Source organism: Schistocerca gregaria, chromosome 2 (genome assembly GCF_023897955.1).
Source record: "Schistocerca gregaria isolate iqSchGreg1 chromosome 2, iqSchGreg1.2, whole genome shotgun sequence".
Classification (NCBI taxonomy): domain Eukaryota; kingdom Metazoa; phylum Arthropoda; class Insecta; order Orthoptera; family Acrididae; genus Schistocerca; species Schistocerca gregaria.
In genome coordinates, this window is record NC_064921.1 from 365,508,515 (window position 1) to 365,536,195 (window position 27,681).

A 27,681-nucleotide genomic window follows, 5' to 3' on the forward strand; every position below is an offset into this window, starting at 1 on the left:
GAGCTTGCGCTCCGTCTCTAATGACCTCGTTGTCGACGGGACGTTAAACACTAACCACCACAAGTAAGTCTTCATACTCATGAAGTAATGAGTGCTATCGACAGGGGATGTCAAATTTTTAGATTTTCAGAAAGCTTTCGACACCATTCCTCACAAGTGTCTTCTAACCAAACAGTGTGCCTATGGAATATCGCCTAAGTTGTGCGACTGGATTTGTGATTTCCTGTCAGAAAGTTCACAGATCGTATTAATAGACGGAAAGTCATCGAATAAAACAGAAGTAATATCCGGCGTTCCCCAAGGAAGTGTTATAGGCCATCTATTGTTCCCGATTTATATTAACGACATAGGCGACAATCTGAGTAGCCCTCTTAGATTATTTGCAGATGATGCTGTCATTTACCGTCTTGTAAAGTCATCAGATGACCAAAATGAATTGCGAAATGATTTAGAGGAGAAATCTGTGTGGTGCGAAAAGAGGCAATTGACCCTGAATAAAGAAAAGCATGAAGTTATTCACATGAGTACTAAAAGAAATCCGGTAAATTTCGATTACGCGATAAGTCACACAAATCTGAAGGCTGTAAATTCAACTAAATACTTAGGGATTACAATTTCAAATAACCTAAGTTTGAACGATCATATAGAAAATGTTGTGGTAGAGCAAACCAAAGACTGCGATTCATTGGCTGAACACTTAGAGGGTGCAACAGGTCTACTAAAGAGACTGTTTACACTACACATGTCCGCCCTATTCTGGAGTATTGCTATGCGGTGTGGGACCCGTATCAGTTGGGACTAACAGATGATATTGAAAAAGTTCAAAGCAGGGCGACTCGCTTTGTATTATCGCGAAATAGAGGAAATAGTGCCACAGACATGATACATGAGTTGGAGTGGCAATCATTAAAACAAAGGCGTTTTTCATTGCGATGGAATCTTCTCATGAAGTTTCAATCACCAGTTTTCTCCTTCGATTGCGAAAACATTCTGTTGGCACCCACCTACATAGGGAGAAATGATCATCATGATAAAATAAGAGAAATCAGGGCTCGCACAAAACAAATTTAAGTGCTCATTTTTTCCCGTGCGTCGTTAGAGATTGGAACGGTATAGAGACAGCTTGAAGATGGTTCATTGAACCCTCTGCCAGTCACTTAACTGTGAATAGCAGAGTAATCACGTAGATGTAGCTGTGGATGTAGATGCAGTGTACAGCGACTTCCGTCGTGTAAGACAGCAATAACGTTTTACAATTGTGGTAGATTTATTTTCAGACAATATGTTAGAAAGTCCCAAAAATAAAAAAATTGTAGAAAGATCTGCTACTTCATAGTGCGGAAGGTAACCAAAACAATACATATGAAACGGGAGAACGACACTTACATTCAAAGACGGTAACGACACTGAATTCATCAAAATTTAAGATGTTTCCCTGGACATTACAAACGGCGGGAGTTCTTAATAGGATGTGTTATCACCACTGACGTCCATACATACTCTGCAGCGTGCTCCCCTGCCGGCCACAAGGTTGATAAGTAGTTCTTGTGGTACAGCGATCCATTCCTCCACCAGCACGTTTGACAACTGACAACTGCTGCGTAGTCGTCGGTGTACGTGGACGTGCTGCAGTAGCCCTGCCCAAGGCATCCCATACATCCTCTCGGATTTAAGTCTGGGAGGCTGGACAGGTCAGACTAGTCACTAAGTATCATCTCGCTCCAACAGCTCCCCCACCTGAGCTGTTCGTTACGTTAATGCATTCGCGTCCGTAACAACGAAGCCAGGACCGAAAGCTCCACTGAAAAGATTCACGCAGAGAAAGAGAACAGGCAGATTCCATATTTCTCGATTCCCACAAAGCATTTGACACGGTTCCCAATTGCAGGCTGATAACGAAGATACGAGCAAAAGAAAATGGTTCAAATGGCTCTGAGCACTATGGGACTTACCTTCTGAGGTCATCAGTCCCCTACAACTTCTAAGAACTAATTAAACCTAACTAACCTAAGGACATCACACACATCTATGCCCGAGGCAGGATTCGAACCTGCGACCGTAGCGGTCGCGCTTTTCCAGACTGTAGCGCCTGGTACCGCTCGGCCACCTCGTGCGGCGAAGGTGCGAGCATATAGAGTAAGTTCACAGATAAGTCACTTCTTAAATGATAGAATCTAGTATGTTGTCCTCCACGGCGAGTGTTCATGAGAGACAAGTATACCGTCAGCAATGCCCCAGGGAAGTGTGACAGAACCACTGTCGCACATACGTATATGGTTTGGCTGGCAGTGTGGGCCACAATTTGCGGTTCTTTGCTGATGATGCCGTGGTGTACGGTAAGGTGTCGACGTTGAGTGACTGTAGGGAGATACGAGACGACTTAAACAAAATTTACAGTTGGTGTGAGATATGGCAGCTAGTCAAAAATGTGGAAAAATGTAAGTTAATGCGGGTGAGGAGAAATATCAGGCTCGTTCGGATACAGTGTTACCAGTGTCCTGCTAGACACAGTCAAGTCGTTTAAATATCTGGGCAGAGCGTTGCAAATAGATATGAGGTAGAACGAGCATGTGAGAAAAGTGGTAAGGAAGGCGAATGATCGACTTCGGTTTATTGGGAGAATTTCAAGAAAGAGCGGTTCACTTGTAAAGCAGACATCATATAGGACGAAGGTGCGAACTGTTCTTGAGTACTGCTAGAGTGTTTGAGATCCGTTCTACGTCGGAATGAAGGAAGGCATTCAAGGAATTCAGAGTCGGGCTGTTAGATTTGTTACCGTTGGTTTGAACAACGCGTGTTACAGAGAAGCTTAGGAAACTCAAATATGAATCCCTGGAGGGAAGGCGACGTTCTTTTCTAGAAACGCTTTTGAGAAAACTTAGAGAACCGGCATTTGAGGCTGATTCTATTGACTCCAACATACTTTGAACGTAAGGACCACGAAGACAAGATACGAGAAATTTGGGCTCATACGGAGGGGTACAGACAGTCGCTTTTCCCTCGCTCTATTTTCGAATGGAACAGGAAAGGAAGTGGCAACTAGTGGTACAGTGTACCCTCCGCCACCCACCGTACGTTGGCTTGCAGAGTATCTATGTAGATGTAGACGCAGAACAGTGTCACAATGACGTTGACCAGGGGGTGTAAGTTGCTGAAAGATTTCGAGGCCAGTACGCCTATGCCATAACACCTGGACCACCAAAACGAACATATTCCAAATGCTGGAGGGTGGGAAAGACGTAACGCACCCAGGGACATTGGCGAACACGATTATTTTTGTGGTATAGGTGTTGTAGTGTGGGGGACGCATTACGTTCCATCGGCGTGCTGACTTTCAAATCTTTGAATGTGATACATTCACTGATCAAAGTTAGTGTGACACTGTACAACTTCCTTCAGCGGTGCATTAGGCACTGATTTCATTGTTATGAATGACAATGTGCGACCTCATCGAACAACCCACGTGGAGGAGCTTTTGAAGAGAGAGCAAATCTGACGAATTGGCTCGCTTGTTCGTTCCCCCCGACTTAAATCCCATCGAGCACGCATGGGTTGCGTCGAGGAGACGTATTGAAGCGCCAATGAGCACCCAGCAATTGACAAAGGCACGATGGAGGAACGGAACACCCTACCGCACGAACTCCTTACGAACGTTGTGGGCAACATGGGAACACGTTGCAGAGTATACGCTAACGCCCGTGCTCACCGCACACGGTATTGTGGACTATGTACCGCCTTTTTAAGGTCTCGGGGACTTCCATAAATCGCGCTGACTTCAGTGCAAGTATTGGCTTTGAATGAATCTGTCATTTCTGCCGAACGGAGTGGCCGTGCGGTTCTAGGCGCTACAGTCTGGAGCCGAGCGACCGCTACGGTCGCAGGTTCGAATCCAGCCTCGGGCATGGATGTGTGTGATGTCCTTAGGTTAGTTAGGTTTAATTAGTTCTAAGTTCTAGGCGACCCAAGAAGTTAAGTCGCATATACTCAGAGTTATTTGAACCATTTTTTCTCATTTCTGTTCCTGTTATGGAATATTTCTTGCAGCTACCCTCTCCAGCTGTTATTTCTATGTGTGCTCCAAGTTCCTTCGAGCCATGTTATTCAGGAGCGATGTATCATGGGAAAGTTACTTTCATCCGTAACTTTTGGACACAAGTGAATATCCGACATGAGCCATCGCGATATAAACTTTAAGTGGTTCGGACACACCACAGAAACCAATACCAGAATGGCTGGCAGGTGATTTCAACTTCATTCACCAAAAACATTTTAGTTTTAACGATTGCACACACCATTTAGTAATGCATCATAAACTTAAATAATGACTTTCATCAAGACTTTCATCAACTCTGGACAGGCAATTACATATTTTTAATCATCTGAAGATTATACATGGTGGACTATTGATCGTGACCGGGCCAAATATCTCACGAAATAAGCGTCAAACGAAAAAACTGCAAGGAACGAAACTTTTCTAGCTCGAAGGGGGAAACCAGATTCCGCTATGGTTGGCCCACTAGATGGCGCTGCCATAGGTGAAACGTATATCATCTGCGTTTTTTAAAAATAGGAACCCCCATTTTTATTACATATTCGTGTAGCACGTAAGGAAATATGAACGTTTTAGCTGGACCACTTTTTTCACTTTGTGATAGATAGCCCTGTAATAGTCACAAACATATGGCTCACAATTTTAGACGAACAGTTGGTAACAGGCAGTTTTTTTTTAAAAATTAAAATACGAAACTTAGGTACGTTTGAACATTTTATTTCGGTTGTCCCAGTATGACACATGTACCTTTGTGAACTTATCATTTCTGAGAACGCATGCTGTTACAGCGTGATTACCAGTAACTACCACATCAATGCAATAAATGCCCAAAAAAATTATGTCCGTCAACCTCAATGAATGTGGCAATACGTGTAACGACATTCCTCTCAACAGCGAGTAGTTCGCCTTCCGTAATGTTCGCATATGCACTGATAATGAGCCGACGCATGTTGTCAGGTGTTGTCGGTGGATCACGACAGCAAATATCCTTCACCTTACCCAACAGAAAAAAATCCGGGGACGTCAGATCCGGTGAATGTGCGGGCCATGGTATGGTGCTTCGACGACCAGTCCACCTGTCATGAAATATGATATTCAATACCTCTTCAACCGCACGGTAGCTACGTGCCCGACATCCATCATGTTAGAAGTACATCGCCATTCTGTGATTCAGTGAAACATCTTGTAGTAACATCAATAGAACATTACGTTGTAAATCAGCACACATTGCACCATTTAGATTGCCATCGATAAAATGGGGGCCAATTATCCTTCCTCCCATAATGCTGCACCATACATTAACCTGCCAAGGTCGCTGATATTCCACTTGTCGCACCTATTGCGGATTTTCCGTTGCCCAATGGTGCATATTATTCCGGTTTACGTTACCGCTGTTGGTGAATAACGCGCTGAATAGAACGCGCGCAAAAAATCTCATCGTCCCGTAATTGCTCTTGTGCCAAGTGGCAGAACTGTACACGACGTTCAAAGTCATCGCCATGCAATTCCTGGTGCATAGAAATATGGGACAGGTACAGTCGATGTTGATGTAGCATTCTCAACACCGACGTTTTTGAGATTCCCGATTCTCGCGCAATTTGTCTGCTACTGATGTGAGGATTAGACGCGACAGCAGCTAAAAAACACCTACTTTGGCATCATCATTAGTTGCAGGTCGTGGTTGACGTTTCACATGTGCCTAAACACTTCCTGTTTCAAAAATGTTCAAATGTGTGTTAAATCTTATGGGACTTAACTGCTACAGTCATCAATCCCTAAGCTTACACACTACGTAACCTAAATTATCCTAAGGACAAACACACACATCCTTAAATAACGCAACTGTCCGGCGAACGATCCGGACACTTGGATGATGTCGTCCATGATACCGAGCCGCATACATAGCATAGGGGTTCCTATTAAAAAAAAAAAAAAAAAAAAAAAACGCTGTTTATATCCATTTGACCTATGGCAGCGCCATCTAGCGGGCCAACCATGGCGCAATCTGGTTTCCTCCTTCAAGCTAGACGAGTTTCGTTCTTTGACGTTTTTTCGTTTCATGCTTATCAATGAACCACCCTGTACATATCCTTGGCTCTTTATATGTCTCATCTGCGTTACTTTTACTTGAAGAAGAAAAATGCGGGTTGTATAAATGATTTACTTAGAGTACTGCTTTATATTTCTCTTGAGAAGAGACCAACATACCTGTCGAGGTGGTTTGAAATTGCTCTTCTGTTCCAGAAAAATGTTCTAAGCTCTGGCACTGCTACGATGTTTTAAGTTTCTCATTTTCCGCAAATCACGTAAAGCGAATGAAGTAATGGTTCTTTTCGCAACGCCACGAATGATTTGTTTCCGCAGTCTTGCGCCTTTGGAGCTTTTACTGACTTCAACATCCATAGAGCGTTATTTTAACATCTCTCTTTCGATATCATTTCAGGGACACCTTTAGCTGTTGCGTGCCGTATTTCAACGGCACAGTGATACCTTCACGGAGAATCCGATTCCGCTTGGTCGGCCTGAAAGCCTATATCCCTTCGCATTAGGCGAGTTTGTTTACATCATGTTTCACCAGTGAGCTTACACAAAACAGGAAGCAACAAGTGGCGCCGCGCACCTGCATTGCTACGCGGCTGTCATCGTTGGCACCTGTGGTAGGACCGAGAAATAAGCCGCGTTCGTTTTAAGCGGCATGTGAATCCCTGCCGTCTGTTAAAGAATGCCTGCTCTTAAGAAGATCCGTTCCAAATTGCTAAATATGTTTTTGGCGGCAACATTGTGTAAGACTTTTGTTAGGCTGAAATACCTTAGGTTTGTGGATATTTGCTGCAATGAAATAGTCACGCATTCATCACCGTTTGATAGGTTGGCCTTTTGTGAATCAACACTGCGCATTTAATGAAAAGCCTTGCTTTTGTTAGAGCTTTATTCAGTTCACACTACCAGTTTAGGCCTCTATATTAGGCCATACTCAAGTGCATACGAAATGCCATATGTTGGTACTAATATAATAGGCATATAGGTATTTTTGGTTTTTTTATAACAGAAGATGACAAGCAATTCTTATGTGTATACACTACAAGTCAGAAATAATACACAACTTACGTTATGCTGTAGAGAATCAACATCAAATAATAAAAACAGTAGAAGTCTAGTCAATTTAAAGATGTTTTGTGCTCAATTAGGTCATGAGAAAATGAGTGTTTCGTAATTATAAAAACGTGCAACCTGAAAAACTGTTAACATACTTTAGATAAACAGTTATATTTTGAGCTGCTTCAGTATTATAAGTTTCTATGTTCGAGGTGTCCGAGTCGAGTATAGGGGTATGACCTCTAACGAGTAAAATTAGAACTACCGGGAACTACTGAGGGCTATCGCATAGCCTAGATGCATTGTCGATTACTTACAGAAGTACGTTTACGAACAACTAGCTACAGCTGCAAACCTGTGGAAGATGTTTAAAGACGTTATGAATAACCGGGCCTCAGATATCCAAGAAATTGGTGCTTCTTAACGTGCATTACCCATTAAGCGTCTTTTCCTTGGTTTCAGGTGTGCACATATTTCTATCTCTACTTAGATGTCTATAAAGTAATGGACTGTATAGTTTTGTTTTTGTAGTTACGAAACCCCTATTGTTCTCATGCCGTCATTGGGTGCGAAACCTTTTTAACTCCACATGACTTCTATATTCCCCCTATTAGGGAAAGTTTGTAGTACGTTGCCGGACCAGTTTTAATATGTGAAGGTTTTACATTTTGCTCTGACTTACAGGTCAGCCGCCAGAGAATATTTGTTTTCTTGAAGCATTACGTCCTCCAAACAGTGAAAGTAGGCGGACAAGTGCATTCCATGCTGCTAGAAAAGCGTTCGACACTGTGCTAAACTGTCAACAGGTAACAAATACACGTTCATATGGAGTTTCTGTTCTGTTGTCTAGTAGAAGCACTATGAACGAATAGAAGGCAATGCGGTGCTAAAAATGGCAAGCAGACATGCGGTGTAGGCAGCTATTGTGAAGTGTGAGAAGAAAATGCGGAAGGGCCGCAGATAATTTTTCTATTTGCAATCGATATGATATTCAAACTCTTCCGTGGCCATGTTTAATATATATATTGCAGAAAGATCGCCGAATAACGGTGCCAACATCCAGAATACCTTAGACAGTATTTCCATGTGTTGGACAGAATGGTAACTCTAGTCAAATGTCAATAAATAAAAGACAAGAAAGAAACGAAAGTGCACAGAATTTGGCATCGGGTTTTATTACAATTCTCCGACCGCTGTAAGGCGTTTAAACACTAGAGGTAACAAGAAAAAAGGAAAGTAAAAAAGGAAGATTGGAGTTCAGCGTTTCGTCGACAACGTGGGCATTAGAGACGGAGCACAAACTCTGATTAAAATGGATGGGGAAGGAAATCGTCCGTACCCTTCCAAAGGTGTTTTCCAGGCATTTTCCTGGAGCTATTAATAGAAATCAAGGTAAAGTTAATTCAGAATGGCCGGACACCGATCTGACGCGACGCTGTCCCAAATACGAGTCCGGTGTGGTAAAGGCAGCGTAATCTTCATTACGTCATTCTGAAAACAGCGCTTCAAGAATTCGTAATTCTGTCCAAAGGCAGTAACTAGCCTCTGTAATCTACAATGTAGTATTTCCGTCACGCCCAGGTAACATAAAGGGACTTACTGACGGAAAGTGAACATTCTCCTCTCAAAAATCTGGTAATTTAAGGACGCAGTATTTATAGAGTTCCAGCGCCTGAGAGACGCATGTACCCTTGCACCTCGGAAGACTGACAGTGGAAGGCCTTGTACCGTCCGCATGCTTGACGTTTTGTACAGGCTGTTGAACAAAAAGTGTTGAATACTTTGAGAGGTGGTAGTATTCATCGAAACAACAAAATTAAGTGAAATAAACATGGGTCCGCATAGGTATACTTACCGAGATAAACACGTGTTTATAGGAAAGAATGCGTGACGCTTGGTTGCATATTAGCACAATCGTTGCATTGGTGCTCTGTCAAATATGTCGGCCGGGTATTATGATGTCTCAAACACAGTGTTCTGGAGGTGTGCAGTCAGTTGCAGGCTGCGTTAGTTTTCGTCGTGTTCTACATTACCGTTAACCCTGTGTACGTAACATGGTGTTTCACCTTTTTCCAAACATGGATTCACTTAAGTGTTTATTGTTATTGCGATGTTTGTACATTCAAATTTCGTTAGCAATGGACGTTTACTACTCAACAAATGAAAAAGTGGATATGATATACTGCTATGGTTAGCAAATTGACGTAGCCTTCGAGCCCGTGCTCTCTACGCTAAAAATTATCCACAGGGCAGAGTGCTCTCTGGTAAGCTATTCTGCAGACTTTTTCGGCATCTGATGGACGGATGTACCCTTGTACTTCAGAAGAGGACAGGGGAAGAAGGCCTTACACATTCCTGACGAGTGAAATGATGAAATGTGTGGTACATTCGGTATAATAAATCTCTGGGACCAGTTTGCGGCGGTTAGCAGCAGCAGAAAACATGTCTCCCTCTTCTATCTGGGTGTACTTCATGAACAATTGCTGCACCCATAATATATAAAGCACATTCAGGCCCTAAGGCTACAGGATCATCATGGCAGACGGCGGTTCTGTCAATGTCTGTTGCAGAAGTGTTCCGAAGATCCACTGTTCACATCCAAGATTTTATTTACCAATGAGGTGAGGTTCACAAGAGATGATGCAATGAATATCCGTAACCAGCATGTATGGACAGATGTAAATCCCCGAGCAATTCAGGAAAGAAGGCATCTGCATCGATTATCAGTCAACGTAAAGGCAGGAATACTTAACGACAGATTAATATGGCCATACTTGCTACCACAAGGTTAACTGGGGCTTGTTACCTGGATTTTCTCATTAATGTTTTGCCTACCGTGTTATAGGCTGTTCCTTTGCAACACCCAATACAAATGTGGTTCATGTATGATGGCGCACCAGCACCCTTTCGTCACAATGTGCAGGAACTTCTGGGGCTAGTGGGGTGGGGGGTCACCTTTGACTGTGCATTCTCCAGACCTCCATTCTCTAGGCTTTTGGTTACGGGGACACTTGAAGGAATTGGTCTACGCGACCCCAATCGGCGATGAGCCGGCGCTATAGAGTTGCGTCTTCAATGTGTGCCAGCAGGTACCCTTACAACAACAACTTCAGAGAGTGTAACATTCCTTATGCCGTAGGGCAGTGGGGTGCATTGTCACGAATGGACGCCCCGTTGAACATCTCCAGTAAACATGTGTCTATCGCAGAACGTATGTATTTCCGGCCCATATTTTTGGTATTATCTCAGAAAGTATTCATCTATGGACCGATGTTCATTGGATTTATTCTTTTTCTTTCGATGAGTACTACCACCTCTCAAAGTATTCGACGCTTTTCGTGAACACCCTGTATTTTCTCCTAATGATAAGACTTGCGGGCTACCTTTAATCATTCTATAGACAAATAGAACAACAGCGGAAATGTTTTATAATATGAGAAAACCCTTCGAACATTTACTGCACAACGACTTGGAGAATGTACTGAGTGTATGAAAAACATTTTCACAAATATTTGGTGCTGCTTGGCACCAAAACAAGGGGAAAATGTCATATTATCAACTGTACCAAATTGCTTCATTATTTTGTTACTAAATGAAGAATATTTCATATGATGCCATTCATAATGGATTCTTCGAGCCATTTCCAAAACGTTTTTATGTGGGTTTAGTTGGCATATTCTCCGAGAGGTTGCTAACAACTTCTATAGGTAAGTTGTCTCTCTTCTTCCAGTGTAGTGCAGTGTTCCGATAATTTGAAAGACGAGGTGACAGAATTTGCTGCGTAATGTGTCTCCGAGGACTTTCCTCGAGGGCTCTTAACGCGTTCAGGCCTCTCCCGGTTTCCGAATCATGTGAGTGGTTTTCTGTGAACATGCCTTGTCGCGTCTGCAAAAATGTTTCGATAAATATCAGTCTGCTTTCACATATCTGTTGCGAAGATATGGATTGTGGATGAAACCGTGTTTACACGAGAAGAAACGGACAAGAGTCACATCTGGGCACAGGATAATCTGTTCCGTATTACAAATAGTAGTCCCTAATGAAATATCATACATATGTTCTTCGTGATTATCTTATTGGGCTGGATATGCTGCCACCATGTATCTAGTACGCGTCCTTGGTCACGTATCGCCACAACATCAGGAGAATGTAGTGGTGAACGTTCATCAAAACACATCGTTCGAGAACCATTTTGTTCCAACGTCCTTTGACGCTTTTGACAAATAAATTGGTGCCTACCGGATTAGAAGAACAGAATCTTATACTTAACCCAGCAAGTTCCTATACCATACTATAGGCTACATTTCTTGGGGTAATCTCTTACCAAAGAAGCAGCTTCGTATCAGTGAACAGGGTGATAGTTTCAAGCTCTTCTAGCAACATGTCACTACGTAATACATGTAATGGACGTATGGTATTCGCCAAATTGTAGCGGACAATGTAGCAAATTTCCTGACGTTCGCTAGTAATTCTTATCGTTTATAGTCGCCAAATTACGCCTCCAACTTTGTTTTCTTCTACGAGAATTACATAATCTTTTTTTGTGCATTTGAAAGACTCTTATAACTTGAATGACATAATATGTACGGGACTTGATCAAATAGTACCAACATAACGTCTCCCCAAACCACTGTCCCACAGTCAGGAGAATAGATTCAACACACGTCTACCCTATTGCACTAAATGTAAGCAAGCACGGAATTAAGATATGAAATGAAATTAACGTGTGGCTTTGTTGGCCGGTACGCCCTGTCCAGGGAAGTTCGGCGCCGACAAAACTTATTTTAGGTGAAGCCACATTGGTCGATTCGCGCGTCAGTGATGATGAGATGATGAGAACAGTAAAACACCCAGGAGAAAATTTCCAACGCGGTTTGGAATCGAACCCGGGTCCACTCAATGGTAGGCAAGCGCGATAGCACTTAGCTAAGCAGGTGAACCCACAGATATAGTTCTCGTGTTTGCCTGTGCACTCAAACCCCATCAGTTTGGGTTCTACCAATGTAGGAATCAGGTAACACACTCGTAAAGTTATTGAGGCATTCACCATGATACTACAGTCGAAAAGTAAATACCGTTTATGGCAAATGTTGGCAAACTAATAGAGCAGCGGAGTGATTGTATACCGAAGAGTATCTAGAACATTCCAAGCACTCACGATCTGTCTTTGGACACCTTATAAAAAAAGAGTTCTAGAACTTGAAGTGTGGAGAATAAAATACGCCAAAGAAATAGAAGAGCAAGCGATGCGACAAATGAAACTATCATTTCAGCAGCAGTAACACGCCATACAAATGTTCCTAAGAGGCATCTGGGAAGTACGCCAGGGATCAACCAAACAAATGTTGCACGAAGACTACATGCCACCGCATTTCTTTCCCTTCATATCTCGCTACATCTACAGATTCATGGCAATGACTTTCAGAATTGCTTGCAGTTCTCCAAATGTTATTTACGAAAAGTTTACAGTGTTAGGTCATACCTGTGCAAATTTTGTGTAAGGGAGGAGCATCGATTAGAAACCATGGGCAAGTCAATCTTCACAATCTGCGCCAATCTTTATCTGAAAATCTACACTGACTCAAAGAATCGGATAAAAACAACTTTCGTGGTCTATCAATATTTGCTGCATGTCTGTCAAGATCCGCATCATTGTTCTCTGTTTCACTGATGGGAATCCAAATACGCTCAAGTATCTTGGGTTCCTGAAATAGGCTGCTGTCGGAGTTATTGGAAGAGACCCCACAGACATGAGGCATTAGTTTGGGACCAGAATGACGGATGTCCCTCCCATTCCGCACATGCAAAGACAAACACTCATTCGTGAAATGCAAAATGGTCTTCACAGTCACTAAATTTAACGCTTATATACTTTTATTTGCAGAGAAAATTAAAACAAGAGGACTATTATGAAACACTGATGATTCTCGAAGGCATGAAATACTTTAGAACATGGGTCTATGCTGGTGTTAACTCCAATTGAAATTCACAGTACGGTACTGTTTCTCCACAATCACTTTATAGCGTACAGCAATGGTCAAGGTCAACATTTTGAGCATTTGGCAAACAGCTGTGATAGTAAACATGCGAACCGTACCTGACTTATTTGTATTTGGTATAACAGCGTAGACGTTTGTGGAACCTTTTCTCCTGACGGCTGGACAGTTGTTCGTGCGCTGTTATCTTGATACTTTTTAATGGACTTCCGTACGTGTTACATCGTTTAGTTGAAGTTCTCATAGACACATCTTTCAAATGTCACAAAAAGAAGTGTACAGATCTATTAGAAAAAATAAAGTGGGTGTCGCAATTCGGCGACTATAAACGATAAAAATTACTAGCGGATGTCGGGAAATTCGCCACATTGTCTGCTATAACTTGGGAAAAACCTCTCCTCAATATACAGTTTAACCAGAAACAGTAAGGAAAGCTTATAAAAGTGTTGCAGAATATGATCTGTTGTGAAATAATTGTTAAGATAAAAATACTATACTTTGTGCCGTTTCCGAGTTAATTAGCAATGAAGTTAGCCAAGCAGGCCGTTGTGGGCGCAAATTTAAGAGGTCTGCAAAATACAATCAATATCAGTTGTTCTCATCGCGTATATAACAACGCACGAGACTGCTCAGTCCTTGGCTCGAGTGCGGTACTTACTACCGTCCCATGTCCAGCTTTTCTATCGCTCCCTGATCGGTTTTAGGGAATCAAACGAAGAACAAGTCTGGCGACACCTTCTCTAGCGGGTCGCTTGAATTTGCTGGCAAAACGGCCTCATTGGCTAACCTCAGTGCTAATTGACTCAGAAATGGCGCAACATATAGCATTTTTTCTTAACAGTTATTTCTCAGCATAATCTACCCTGGAACACCCTTACAAGCTTTTCAGGCTGTTTCTGGCCACCCTGTACTTATTCTGTCTTGGTATATTTAGGGTGGCCTGTCTTTGGCTGCCTCACCCTGTGTACGCATAATGCGTAATTACGCGTGTTTAATGATGGATGGATTCATGGCACATATGATTTTTTTGTTAACCTGCAACACATAAGCCAATGATGGTAATATAAATTCTTTTTCTATTCGTTTTCCCGGATCTGTACTATCACACTGTACGTTTAGGTAACAGAGTATTTAGACATCTTGTACATACCGTTGCTAGATTTAGAAAGTAAAAATGAGAGCGTGTTGTGGTCTCAATCTTTGTTGATGTATCGGAAGTTAACGATATTTGTAATTTGAGTCTTCTTCCCCTTCCTCTCCTTCTCCTTCTTCTCTTGCATTTTCCAATTTTCTTTATGCATCGGCATTGTTATACGGGTTTGACAATGTTAGCGACAGTTGGTGCTCGGATGCCCTTACTAACGCCACCACTCCACGACGACGGAATCTGAGTACTCTATCTGTCTTAGTCTACAGAAAATCTCATGTTCAAATGTGAGGACCTTCTGTAATTGTTCTCGAATAGTCTAATTGAGGTAGGACATGGGTTTGGGGACCAGCTTAATATTTACATACTTGGATGTGGAAAACCGCCTAAAAACCGTACCTAGACTGGCTGGCCCAACTTCGCTAATCCCTGAAATGGATACGATACGGTGCGGGCTTGCCTACCCTAATCCCGGAGGTGGCGCGTTAAGGCCTCGGCCATCTGGGAAAGTCACTGAACTAAGTAAATATCGACTCTGTTGTTTGAGTACACAGTATGTGGTATCAGTTACGAAACCAAGTATTCGATAATTTCAGTTGTGAGAAATGTCAGGCTATCAGTTCCTAAAGTACTGAATGCTGTTGGATGAAATAATAAGTTTGCACTACTATTTAATGATAATTAAATTGTGCGCACTATCTTTGTGTTATACAGAAAACAAAATGTCAGTGGTGGGAACTAGGTGACATTTGCTGCCTCTAATGAACACAATAGGTTTCAACAACATGCTCTAGTATTATTAAACATGTACCCACTGCCTTGGAAAAGTAGTTGGAATACTGATTTTATACTCATGCAAAAGCATCGCAATACGTACGTATTCTAGAATAGTATTTTACCCTTAAAGGTCTTGTTCTAAACGACTGCATTTGCTTTAAAGAAAAGCTTATGATAATATATATTTATAATAGTACAAATGGGTAGCGTAGTATGTAGGTACTACTTTGTTTCAGGCTGGAATGGTTGTATTTACTGTTGACCTTCGTAATTGCCTAATTTTTGTATATGGTATATTCGCCCTAAATGTGTAAGTTTGTATTTTACGTTACATGCAAGTTTCTTCCTGAAAATATACGACAGATTATCTGTTTCGCATTATATTCTAAATAAAGTCCTTTGTTTTAAAGAGCAGCTTAAAAATACCTACTGAATCAATTAACACCGTTAGATTTTATCGGTGTCCTTACAAGTGTCCCAGTATTATCGAGGTATCGATACAACTTTAGGTGTTGGCATCGATTTCAGATATCGCATCTACTCTGATATTGTAACATTCGTATTTATGACACATTTACGATAGCCGTGGATTGTGTGTAGCCAGATTAATTATCGATTTACTCGTGTTTTGAAACCAACACAGCAGGTTTCTGCAGCGCCAGGTGTTTTGCTTGGGTCAGAGTGAACGAGACTTGTATGTTGTCGCAGGTGAGCCCGTGCCCGACAAACCCACCTGCACCGCCCGGCTGCAGCAGCGGCGCTCCCCCTGTTGGTGTGCCAGGCGGCGGCGGGGCAGGGGGAGGGAACTCGACCGCCTGTTCGCCTTCGCCTGGACCCCGGAGGCCGTCCAGCGCGTTGCTGCATCCCGACCACGCCAGGTGCGTCCATACAGCACACTACGTAATACACACGGTGTAACGGGTAAAGGTGCAGATATTTGTATGTGTGGTACCTTAACAAGTATGCACATAAATCTACTGGTTGCAGTTTTCCTTGCACGGAGCAGTCTTCTCACAAACACGTCACGAACTTTAGGAAATGATGGTTTCTGCATGGTCGTAACCGCACGTCTAAGTAGACTATGCCTGTCAGTATAGATTAACCGATTTGCGTCCAAGTAACCCCGCTTCAACACCTGACCTTCTGCCTCAGGGGAAAGATGCATCAATAGCTTTCTTATACCACACGTACATGGAGGTACTACCGAACCTAAAAACATCTGACTTTAAATAGCTATAATTATTAGTATGCAAATGACATAAATACCAATGTAATATTGTTCAGTACACTGTCCACAGTGACCAATAGAAGTATCTGCACTCATACTCTGTTAACAGCACGGTTGCTAAAATTTTGCCAAATACACTGTACATGATACTCTTTACCAACAAAAATGGGATAAGTCAGTTGATGAGCAGTTCGACTAAACGCTACCAGACTGATACTGTAGTATTTTCAGTACAGAGAAAACCTATTAATATAGATAAAGAACGGAGCGAGTGTTTAATGGCTATTCCGTGTGACTAATTTTACTGGAACTTTTCAGATGGATATCGTAATGCAGTATTCTCCACGGATGTGCAAGTGCATTTTATCGCCAACTTTCATAATCTGAGAAAGTTCAAATCATTGATTTGTAAGATATGGCAGGTTCATACCGACGGATATCAGAGACAACTGTAGTGCAATGACTCAGAACGATTGGTGACAGTGGTCGGGAGTGTGCATAGAGGAGTCGGCATGGTTTATTCCAGAATACGTCACCAGAAGACGGTCGTATTGTTAGAATGGCTCTGAAAAATATACAAATGGCAACAGCTAAAGTCCGGGCAGTGTGTCACGACAAACCATCGGAACAATTTACCGGCTGCTGAGTTGAGATCTGGAGTTGTCACGTGCCGTTACAACTGATGCCGTACCACAAACGACATGCTGTAGAGCCAGTGTCAACTAGTAGACTGAGCGACATTCTGTGATGTTCAGCGCTGTGTCTCACTCCTCTTTGTGGCGGTCGGATCGACAAGCGTCTGTGGCCGATCAGATGAAGGGTCAAATAAACTATTAATTTTCAAGACGAATATCTCTCCAATTCCTAGATATGGTAGTAGGGATGTATTGGAAACGACATCAGGAGGGATTTGGTAATATTTTAATGGATGCTGAATACACGCCAGTAACTGACAGGTATAGTAAACACTGTTGTCAAAATCTTCACGATCAGGGTACGAAATGACATATTCCTGCAATTCACACCACAAATGCCTGGAGGTGTGTACAGGACCTTGACTTGTCTGAACAGTCAACCATACAATATGTCTGCTATACGATGGGAAGAAGTATACATACATGCCAGCCTCCCATCGGTAATCTTCATGCGCTGGCGCTGCATGTGATTCAGCCACGGCAAGAGATTCCTTAGCATAACATTAGGAAGTTGTTTGCTTCCATACTACAAACAATCCAATAGTGTATTTAGGCCTGTTGTTGTCACAGAACAACTGATATTGGTGCATATCAGTTCCAAATGGAATGAAGTAACCTTTTAATACTCGTTATTTGATGAACGCTTGTGTAGAGTTCGATACACACTGATGAGTCAAAACATTATGATCACCTACTTAATATCTTGTTTGTTCGTCTTTGGAACGAAATACATCACAGATTGTGAGTATCAGCTATTCGACAGTTTCTTTGTAGGTTTATGGAGGTATGTGGCATTAAATATCTACACACAAGTCATGCAGCTCGCGTAAATAACGGACCGCTGATTTGGGACGGTGGAGGCGCCCGATAGCGACCCAGATGGTCTGCATAGGATTTTGTCTCCGAGGCGTCAACGTAAGTTCACTACAATGCTCCTCAAACCACTGTAGCGTGGTTCAGGCCCCGACACACGAACATTTATAATGCTGAAATATGAGGTCGCCATCGGGTAAGAAGAGATGCAGGTGGTCCGCAGCTGTCGGCGTGTCTTCACAGGTCTCATACAAGCACAGGAGAATGTCTCTCTTACTTGTTAGTATACAGGGTGAGTCACCTAACATTACCGCTGGATATATTTCTTGAACCACATCAAATACTGACGAATCGATTCCACAGACCGAACGTGAGGAGAGGGGCTAGTGTAATTGGTTAACACAAACTATTAAAAAATGCACGGAAGTATATTTTTTAACACAAACCTACGTTTTTTTAAATGGAACCCCGTTTGTTTTGTTAGCACATCTGAACATATAAACAAATACGTAATCAGTGCCGTTTGTTGCATTGTAAAATGTTAATTACATCCGGAGATATTGTAACCTAAAGTTGACGTTTGAGTACCACTCCTCCGCTGTTCGATCGTGTGTATCGGAGAGCACCGAATTACGTAGGGATCCAAATGCATCGGTGATGGACCTTAGGTACAGAAGAGACTGGAACAGCACATTACGTCCACATGCTAACACCTTTTTAGTCTTTTTCACTGACGCACATGTACATTACCCTGAGGGGTGAGGTAAACGTACACACGTGGTTTCCGTTTTCACTTACGAAGTACAATACAGCTACCACCAGCTTGCGTCCGTGGCGCGCTGCATCCGTGGCGCGCTGCACGTTTCGAGACGATGTTCACCTCGATGACGGCGTTTGTGGAGACGACCATCGACCGAGTGTGGCAAAAATGTGATTCACCTGAAGAGCGGACACGTTTTCATTGATCGACGGTCGAATCCAGATGGTCTCGTGCCCACTGCAATCGTAATTGACGATGTCGTTGGCTTATCATGTGAATAAGTAGGGGTAGTCTGCTCCGGAGCTGCATATCCAACAATGTACGGCAGGCGATGTGCTCCGAAACACTTGTGCGTGTACCAGAATTGTGCTCTTTCGGCAGAGATGCCACAAATCACCATATATCCTACTTTACAGCAGATAAGTCACGGAACACTACGTTCTATGAAGAGTCGTGGTCGACCAACCGTTTAGCGCCTAGTGGTGGTTACACTGTTCTTCTATCGCTTTCCGTAGATGCTCACGACAGTAGCACGGGAACATTCGACCAGCTTCGCCATTTTAGACATTCCCATTCACAGTTTCTGCGTAATGATACTCTGCCTTTTGCCAAAGTCGCTTATCTCAATGGATTTCCCCATTTGCAGCCTGTATCTTCGTTAAAGTGATTCTCTGTCCGTTTCTGCTCCACTTGCATACGTTCGTTACCGCGTTAGATGCCTGCAACACTACCAGGCTGCACCCAAAGTCGCAGTGGCCAGTGGTCATGGTGTTTTGGCTTATCAGTGTGCAGGATGTAACGAGTAGAAGTGCAGATATTTCTATTGCTGACTGAGGACGGTTTACTGAAAAACATTACATCAGTATTCACGTCGTTCACAGGCTAATAAGTATCGCCATTACAACTCGTCCGTTTTATGTTTGTTAGTACCGACAAGTGTACGTGGAAAGAGAAAGCCATTACTGCTTATTTTCTCCTGAGCAGCACGTCAAATGTCAATGCGTGGATGCGTGGAAGCAAAACGATGACTCTATACTGACAGGCGAAGTTGACTTACAAGGGGACCTTCCGGTCTCGCAAACTCAAATTGGGATGAAAGTTTGCAGGCTGGTAGTATACCTCAACGGGGGTCCACTCATTGAAGCCTACAGAACACTACCGAGAATATTCTGAGAAAACGGGCTATAAAATGTAAAGCGTGAGCTCATACACATACGATGGATAGTAACATTCCATTGGACAAGTGAAATAACTCATTCAGCACGGTGTTAGCATGTCATACGGCCGATCCAGGTTCGAACCTGTCTGCAGTTGGGCTCGCGCAGCCGTGAGGTATGGACGTCCGCTGTTGTGGAGCTCGAACGCGCGTTTGTTCACTTCTCGCCGGGGTTTCGTGCATTGAGTCGTCCTTACGAGAGCGCCATAGCACACGCTTACCTCCGGATAAAGATCAAGGTCGCACACCAAGCACAATATGCACGTCCAAAGACGTTACGAAATTGAGAACTTCAAGCGGAATGATCTTCACCTGGATCCGCAGGATGTAATTGACATTCACTTTTCCATCACTGGGAATGTTGTATTTACTTGTAAATTATAGATTGCAGCGATCTGTCGCCCTTTTTCAATTTTATTGTGCAGATCTAGATTTCGGCTAGAAGCTAGCCATTCTCGATGCACTATTATCGCTAATTTTTAAGGAATTATCCCATGTGCCTGGTATGCTTCCAGGCTTTCTGAAGAATAAGAAATTTTCAGGGACGTCAATGAGGCACGTTTTCCAACAGATCTTTTAAAAAAGAATTGTTCCTGTAAACAATCTTCCTCCATAAATTCTGCAAGATGCGAAAACATTTTTTTGTTTATAATTTTTTTATGACGATTGTCTTCTGGTGCTTGCACATTACAATATGCCAATATATTTTTGTTTGTTTTCAATGTTTTTACGACAATTATCATTCTGGTGCTTGCACGTAAAATAGAAAATTGACAAATGAACATGATAATTTAAAAAAAAAATTTAAATTGAAACTTCACCCAGAATTTTGTGACAGTGGTAATTATTTTACCTCCATCAAAATGCATTTGACATTATTCAAATTTTTGCAAGACATTCACTTCGTTTCCCTGGCAGCCCCATCAGTAAGCTTGAAAATGGATGGTGGCCCTCGAATGCTTTCTTTAATCACTGTTTACGTGAATATGTCTCGCTCCTCCATGACACTGGCAACTCCGGTTTAGAGGAATATGTTCACGCACTTTAGGAGAGGCTAGAGATGTTTAACTAAAAACATATGATGAGCTCAGTGAGACATTAAGTGAATCTTTAGTTATTTGTACAGAACATCACTACATTTTGTGGAATGGAAACGACTAGCAAATATGTTAAAGATCATGTGAGAAAATAAAATTAGAGAGTGTTCGAGGAAAATTGAAAACAGTAAGCGAATGAAGAAACGAAAACACAAACGTATGCTGAGTTTTCAGTGCATTTTATTAATTAAGAAGGCAGATGGATGAGTAGCCAACAGAAAGAAACTTGTAAAAGCATATTATGTTTGGAGATATTGAGTCATCTGCTGACTCAACACTGAATCACATGTTTGACTGTTCTCATACATGTAGCTCACGAAGTCATCGAAATGCGGGCTGGCTTTTGCAGCGGCTTGTGAGCTGGAAAACATTTTCTCGCGGGAAGCCTACGCATGTGCGCGTGACTCTGGACGCCAGCGAGAGCTTTAGGCAGCTATTCTCTTATCGGGCAGTTTGACCACATGCTCGTGGCCGTTTAATCCGATTATGAAAGAGCACTGACCGCGCAGCACGCAAACGGCAGCCTGCGGCTTAGGCGGCACAGCAAACCACTGAGGGGAGAGCTCCGTGCGATTGGGAACGCATGATACGACAGCACTTAGCCCGGGGTGCCCCCGTAACGCGTCTATTGCCGTGGCTTCGCGGCGAGCTCTGTGTGAGCATGCGACGCCGCGTTTGTTCCCCCTACGCTTCAAACTAAACGAACACTTCACTTGCCCTTGATATTTCGTAGGGAGAAGACTGTTTCATTACACCAACAAAATCATCAGTTATTGGGAAGTTCGTGGCAAATTAAAACTGTATGCTGGATCTGGACTAGAACCCAAAACCTCTGTCTTTACAAGGCAAGTGCTCTAACGGCTGAACTACCCAGGCACTACTAACGAACCGCCCCGGTGGCGTGGCTCCAACCACTAGAGCATCTGACCGCGAAAGGCTAAAATTAGGTGTTCGTGTCCCGCTCTGGCACACAGAAATGGCCAAGATGTCTCAAATCAGCACACCCTCCGCTGCAGAATGAAAATTCACGCTGTAATGATACGAGTATTGCTATAAGAAGCAAATAGGGAATATATTCGCAAGTACATGGTGGTGGTGTTGTAATATAAACAAAAAATAGCGAGATTATCACTGTCTTTACTAATTTAAATTGAAATGAATTTTGTCATAATAATAAAAATTGAGTTCCAAAAGGCAGATCATTTAATGAAGTCTGACTCAGTGTGTTCCATTCTTAATTACGTTCACTCATGTAGGAGGACACAAAATATAAAACTCCATGGAAACACGATAATATGGTGGCGAGCTGTCTTGTAAATGAGCAGATTAATTTACGAAAATGCTGCTTATTCCCCCTTCGGCTCTTGAGCACCGTCCCGCTGACTGAGACGCGCTGATAAAATCTTTTAAGAGTCTTTAAGCCTTTAGATCTTGTCTCTTGCGACTTCTTTCTCTTCTCCATTTATAACTTACAAAATAATCGCGTATCCTCTTACATGCTGCTGTATGACAACTTGATAGCAACTCCGGGGTTCCGCACCTCTCTGCGCGCGCAAACTGCTTTCATTCTCTGAGCACTATAACCGCCGTCTAAAGTTGAACCTTATACAGTTATTATAAAGAAAACTGCCTACCTTCCGCTAAATTATTACTCTTCTTCACAAAGCTGGCTATTTTTCACAAATTAAACGACATTGTCCCTTCCGTTCTTCTTTTCACATCCATGTCCCAGCTCTAATAACTCGATTAAATTTGTCTCTTGCGTCTTAACAAAATTTTCGCACAGATAAAAGCTCTCCAGTAGGACGAAAACATTCTCTTTTATGCATGAATTGCATACAAAGTCAGACAGAACACAACAACTTATTTCCAGACTACATTTAATTCCTTACATATAAGAAAATGAAAAATTAATGATGTACAAATCATATAAAATCTTTATTACATATATTGTTTGTGTTGTGTATATGGCGGAGCAAATCTCTGTCGCATGTCCTCTTCAGCTGGATTGCATCCACTACGTCTGCCGCCTCTGCAGCTGGGCCCTTGAAGTCGGAGCAAGCTGCACTATAAATATTATGAACTCAGAATTTAACATGTCGCATGGTGTAATTATGGGTCCTCCTTAAATAGAGGCCGTTTTCTTACACCAACCCAATGGTCCCATATTTACACCAACTCTTCTTAAGCATCAAGGCCACTATCACGTCTATCCTAAAAGCGTGTAGATGCCGTGTTTCTTGACGTCCGCAAGGCGTTTGACACAGTTCCCCACATTCGTTTAATGAACAAAGTAAGAGCATACGAAGTACCAAACCAATTGTGTGATTGGATTGAGGAGTTCCTAGATAACAAGACGCAGCATGTCATTCTCAATGGAGAGAAGTCTTCCGAAGTAAGAGTGATTTCAGGTGTGCCACAGGGGAGTGTCATAGGACCGTTGCTATTCACAATATACATAAATGGCCTAGTGCATGACATCGGAAGTTCACTGAGGCTTTTTGCAGATGATGCTGTGGTGTATCGAGAGGTTGCAACAATGAAAAATTGTACTGAAATGAAGGAGGATCTGCAGCGAATTGACGTATGCTGCTGGGAATGGCAATTGAATCTCAATGTAGACAAGTGTAATGTGCTGCGAAAGATAGATGCCGTATCATTTAGCCACAAAATAGCAGGTCAGCAACTGGAAGCAGTTAATTTCATAAATTATCTGGGAGTACGCATTAGGAGTGATTTAAAATGGAATGATCATATAAAGTTGATCGTCGGTAAAGCAGATGCCAGACTGAGATTCATTGGAAGAATACTAAGGAAATGCAATCCGAAAACAAAGGAAGTAGGTTACAGTACGCTTGTTCGCCCACTGCTTGAATACTGCTCAGCAGAGTGGGATCCGTACCAGATGGGGTTGATAGAAGAGATAGAGAAGATCCTGGGGAGAGCAGCGCGCTTCGTTACAGGATCATTTGGTAATCGCGAAAGCGTTACGTAAATGATAAACTCCAGTGTAAGACTCTGCAGGAGAGACGCTCAGTAGCTCGGTACGGGCTTTTGTTAAAGTTTCGAGAACATACCTTCACCGAAGAGTCAAGCAGTATATTGCTCCCTCCTACGTATATCTCGCGAAGAGACCATGAGGATAAAATCAGAGAGATTAGATCCCACACAGAAGCATACCGACAATCCTTCTTTCCACGAACAATGCGAGACTGGAATAGAAGGGAGAACCGATAGAGGTACTCAGAGTACCCTCCGCCACACACCGTCAGGTGGCTTGCGGAGTATGGATGTAGATCTAGATGTAGATGTAGAAGCGTGTGTAACGTAAAACTTGCTTCTAAAAGTAGCTTACGATCCCGTTATTCCGGATATCACTGAGAAATTGTTTTAAAGTAGCCAGAAGGATATAAAAAGTAAACGTTTTCACATACCTGCCAAACGTTTGCAGTCCTGAAGGAACACCAATTCACGCAATGACCGACGCTGTAACTACACTGCTTGAAACAATGTTTCCAACTTAGAACAGCTACCGTCTGTCAACAACAGGCACCGCTTCCAGTCCCGGTCGCCAGACTGCAGCACTTCCTACATCCTCTTTGTAAGGGGTGCCTGTACCCATTTTTACACCTTTCCCTCTACTGAAGTCTCATGAATAAAGTATTAAATCAATTACATCTTGCTTTTTTTTTAGAGTAAAGGATCGTTTATATACGTCTTTTTAGAATGTGGCCCAGGTAAGCTAAAAGGTTGGATACTCCTGTTCTAGACAGTTCACCACTTTCAGTTTAAAGTGGAGTCTAGTAAGACAAAGATCGCATATGAGGTAACGCCCAATAGGTATGCAACACACCAAACGTGCAGGTAGCGCGGGTTCGAATATAATTGACCAAAGCTACTACGGAAACTACCGTAGTCTGCACTTAGTTATACGAGGGATATTCGGAAAGTAAGATCCGATCTGCCCGCCTGGTTAGCCGAGCGGTCTAACGCACGGCTTTCCGGAGCGGGAAGGAGCACCTGATCCCCGGCACGAATCCGCCCGGCGGACTTGTGTCGAGGTCCAGTGAGCCGGCCAGTCTGTGGATGGTTTTTGGGCGGTTTTCCATCTGCCTCAGCAAATGCGGGTAGGTTCTACGTATTCCGCCTCAGCTACATTATGTCAGCGATTGCTGCGCAAACAAGTTCTCCACGTACGCGTAAACCACCATTACTCTACCACGCAAACGTAGGGGTTACACTCTGTTGTGAGACGTTCTCTGGGGGGGTCCGCCGGAGGTCGAACCGCACAATAAACCTGGGTTCGGTATGGGGCGGCGGATGAGTGAAATGGACTGCGGTAGTCGTCGTGGGGTTTTGGACCACTGCGGCTGCGGCGGGGACGGAATCTCTCCGTCGTTTCTAGGTCCCCTGTTAACATATAACATACAAGATCCGATCGGTCAACAAATGGAAGCCACTGTGAAACTCTAATAAAGATTTGCACGTATGTGTTCGACAGTGTCTCTAGTCGGTTGCATCACTTCCCTCTTTACAGTTCTGAGAGCATGGTGAGCACATACAGATGCGTCGAAAATAGTGTCTCCCGCCACGTATCCTCATACGTGGCGGGAGACACTATTTTCGACGCATCTGTATGTGCGTGATTTCGCCTGTATGTGAGAGATTTCGCCTAATGTTATGCAGCCCACATTACAGAACTGCCTTACGGTTCCTACTTCGTGACAATTCTCGCTCGCAATTTGCAGGGGCAATGAAAATGATCCTGCAACTTTTTCCATGGGAAATGTTTTATCACCCGCACTACAGCCAGTAGCTGGTTCCCTCTGTGTTTCACTCCGCTCCCATTAACTACTGGCTATGAAGACAACATTTTCGCACAGACAACGAGCTATAGATGAGCGTAGAGAATTGGCGGGAAGCACAGGCGTCTGCCTTCTATGACGAGAGTATTCAAAAATGGTTCAAATGGCTCTGAGCACTATGGGACTCAACTGCTGTGGTCATTAGTCCCCTAGAACTTAGAACTACTTAAACCTAACTAACCTAAGGACATCACATACATCAATGCCCGAGGCAGGATTCGAACCTGCGACCGTAGCAGTCGCACGGTTCCGGACTGCGCGCCTAGAACCGCGAGACCACCGCGGCCGGCGACGAGAGTATTGAAAAGTGGCTACAGCGCTACGACAAATGTCTCAGTCGGAGTGGTGACTATGTAGAGCAGTCGGCTTTCCGGGAGGGAAGGAGCGCCTGGTCCCCAGTACGAATCCTCCCAGCGGATTTGTGTCGAGGTCCGGTGAACCGGCCAGTCTGCGGATGGTTTTTAGGCGGTTTTCCATCTGCGTCGGCCAATGCAGGCTGGTTCCCCTTATTCTGCCTCAATCACACTATGTCGGAGATTGCTGCGCAAACAAGTTCTCCACGTACGCGTACACCACCATTACTCTATCACGCAAGCAAAGGGGTTACACTTGTCCGATGTGAGACGTTCCCAGTGGGTCTGGGGGGTCCACGGGGCCGAACCGCACAATAACGCTGGGTTCGGTGTGGGGCGTGGAGGGGTGAAGTGGATTGCGGTCGGCGTCGTGGGGCTACATACAATGTAGAGCAGTGGCTGGAAGCTGTAGCTAAGTGTTGCAGATAAAATATTTCTGATTATCACAGCGGTTTCCATTTCGCGATCAATCGGAACTTACTTTCTGAATAGCCCTAGTAGTTCTGTACAGTAGCTTACTGTAGTGTTAGAACTCTAGTTGAAACCCGTTTCATTATAATGTCCCCCCTGTGCGGCAGGCTGCTGTCGCTGCAGCTGCCCCAGCGGTGCTCACCAGAGCTGCAGACGCTGGAGGACCACTCGGCGGCGTCGGCGCCGCTGTCCTGCTCGTCGTCGTCGGCGTCGTCGCTGACGAGCGTGGCGGCGGCGTCGGGCCCCGGCGCGGCGCTGCCGGCGGCGTTCGGCGGCAGCTACCACGGGCTGTGCGGCCTCAACGGCGCCGCCTGCTCGTCGCGCACCTCGGACAGCGGCGGCATGGCGGGCGAGAGGCGGCGCAGCTCTGCGCGCTACTCGCTGCTCGACGCGCTAGACCTGGAGTACGCGCTGCTGCGCGCCGCCGCGCGCGGCTCCGTGGGGCCGTACTCGCTCAGCGAGTCGCTGCACAAGCTCACCTTCACGCAGAGCCTCGCCTTCCCGGCGCTGGCGCGCGGCCTGGCCGGCAAGCGGCGCCGCAGCGACCAGCGCGGGGGCAGCGGGTCGGCCGCAGGGCGCGGGGGCGGCGCCGGGGGCGGGCCGCCCCTCGGCCGCGACGGCGAGTCGGGCCTCAACGCCTTCGCCAAGGTCGTCACGGCGCTCGTCCTCGTACTCGTCAGCGTCCTCGTCTTCGGCGTCGTCTACAAGTTCGTGCGCACGTGAGGATTGCTCGTGTCCCCTTGGCCGGGGCACTATAACGTCTCCGCCCCCCACGGAGGGGGTGTGGACGTCGGTGCCGGGCCGAGGGGACACGATGCACTCGTATCGTAAGCGGCACCAGCTCGCTGGTGGGTCTCGTTGGACGCTATGCTGTCTCAGAATATCGGAAATCGGGCAGCACCTCGGGATTTTACCGTTTCGAGACTCCTTCTGCTGAAATCTATTCCTTTTTAAAAAAGGAATAAACATATCTCCTCAGTTGGTTGGCATTTCATTGTTGACGTTATCCAAGTTTGGGCTGTACATTCCACAGTCACACAGATTACGATACTCCGCGGTATAGTATAATACGTCTATTAATTCGTGTTAACATGCTCTGGTATTTCGTGCAGAAGA

At 44.1% G+C, this 27,681-nt stretch overlaps 1 protein-coding gene across 1 annotated transcript in view; it reads left to right on the forward strand.

Moving 5' to 3' along the window:
- LOC126335780 (uncharacterized) overlaps positions 1-27,288 on the forward strand; it is a 76,415-nt gene extending 49,127 nt beyond the window's left edge. Inside the window, exons 4-5 of the mRNA XM_049999242.1 lie at positions 15,776-15,945; positions 26,673-27,288. Of these exons, the coding sequence (XP_049855199.1) occupies positions 15,776-15,945; positions 26,673-27,288 (786 nt within the window). The remainder of the gene's footprint in view (positions 1-15,775; positions 15,946-26,672) is intronic.
- The last annotated feature ends 393 nt before the right edge of the window (positions 27,289-27,681 follow it).